Below are 1,586 nucleotides of genomic sequence, written 5' to 3' on the forward strand. Positions count from 1 at the left end.
CACAGCTCACAGCAACCTCCAACTCCTGGGCTCAAGCGAGTCTCCTGCCTCTGCCTCCCAAGTAGCTGGGACCACAGGTGCCCGCCACAATGCCCGGCTAATTTTTGGTTGCAGCTGTCATTATTGTTTGGCGGGCCTTACAACACCACCTTAGGTGTATGTGGCTGGCGCCTTAGCCACTTGAGCCACAGGCGCCGAGACTTTTAATTTTTTAAATCCATAAATATTCACAAAAATTGACTAGAATAGTATCTATCAAAATGTAGTAATACCTCTGAGTGAGATCATAGATTTGTGTGTCTGCTATTTGGTGTTTTATAATTAGCCTTCCAAACTTAAATTACTTTTATAATTAAAAATGTTTTATTGGTGACTATCAGGTAGGTAACCAAGTGAAGCCACAGGGCTGTCTGTCCCTCAGCTGCTGAGGAGCTCCCTGTGTCATTAGCTGGACTGCCCCTCCCTCAGCCCAGCCCTCCCTGTGTGTCCACAGCCGCCATGCAGCAGATGCTGACCGAGAGCTGTAAGAGCCGGCTCATCCAGATGGCCTACGAGTCTCAACGGCAAAACTTGGTCCAGCAAGCCTGTTCCAGGTAAGGTAAGGAAGAGGAGGCCAGGAGAGGGGATCAGGGGAGCTGACTCTGGGGCCAAGACCATAGAGGGAGTCCTGGAATGCCCTGCCCTAAGTGGTGCCTGGTCTTCCAGGGTTTTCTAGCTGGGCCCTATTAGTCAGTGTTGGGCTGTGATAAAGGATTATAGTCACTCCCGTGTACTTCCTGTGTGCCAGGCACTAAGAGATGCGTTGCATTAGCTGATTGACTCTATGAGGGAGTATACTGTTATTAGCCCCATTTTACAACGCAGCTCAGGTTCTAAGAGCCTGCATGACACTCCCCGGGAAGCGCAGCAAGCGGTGGCAGAACCAGGACTTGAGCTGTGGCAGAGCCGAGGGGTATGCTCCCAGCTGTGGTGCACTGCAGGGTTGGCAGTCGGGTGCACTGGAGGGGATGGGTGAGAAGTTGCTGTCACGCCAATAGCCATTCTGAGGTTAGGCTCACAGGCCCACCGTGGTACTGTAGGTTTATTAAGGGTTTAACAGGTGCCCAGCAGACTGGAAGAAAAAAGTTCAGTCAATGCTTAGGAGCTCCAGACAGGGACACGCTGGCAGCCCCCGGTGTCCTGTGTTTCTCCTCCCATGCAGGTGACTGGGGTACAGTTGCCAAGGTCTCAGGTACCAGCACCATGCCAACCCTCCCCTGTGTCCCTCCCTCCTTTCCTGATGTGTGACATTATGCTTAGGAGCATGGGTATCCAGGCCAGACAGTCCTGATTCAGGTCCCACTTCGCTTCATAGCTGAGAAGTCCTGGATGAGTGCTTGCTTCTCTGAGCCTCAGCTCCAGTACCCACCCCTGGAGCTGTTGGAGGATTTGATGAGCTTGATGTCTGGCTCCATGGTCCAATAAATAACTGCTACTGTTGGGCGGCGCCTGTGGCTCAGTGAGTAGGGCGCCGGCCCCATATACTGCGGGTGGTGGGTTCGAACCCAGCCCCAGCCAAACTGCAACAAAAAAATAGCCAGGCATTG

At 52.6% G+C, this 1,586-nt stretch overlaps 1 protein-coding gene across 1 annotated transcript in view; it reads left to right on the plus strand.

The window, feature by feature from the left end:
* The window catches only part of LRSAM1 (leucine rich repeat and sterile alpha motif containing 1), a 55,417-nt gene that overhangs the window by 33,466 nt on the left and 20,365 nt on the right, over nucleotides 1–1,586 (plus strand). Inside the window, exon 17 of the mRNA XM_012802386.2 lies at nucleotides 494–593. Within this exon, the coding sequence (XP_012657840.1) occupies nucleotides 494–593 (100 nt within the window). The remainder of the gene's footprint in view (nucleotides 1–493; nucleotides 594–1,586) is intronic.

Source organism: Otolemur garnettii, unplaced genomic scaffold (genome assembly GCF_000181295.1).
Source record: "Otolemur garnettii isolate 467f Iridium unplaced genomic scaffold, OtoGar3 scaffold00014, whole genome shotgun sequence".
NCBI classification, from domain to species: Eukaryota; Metazoa; Chordata; class Mammalia; order Primates; family Galagidae; genus Otolemur; species Otolemur garnettii.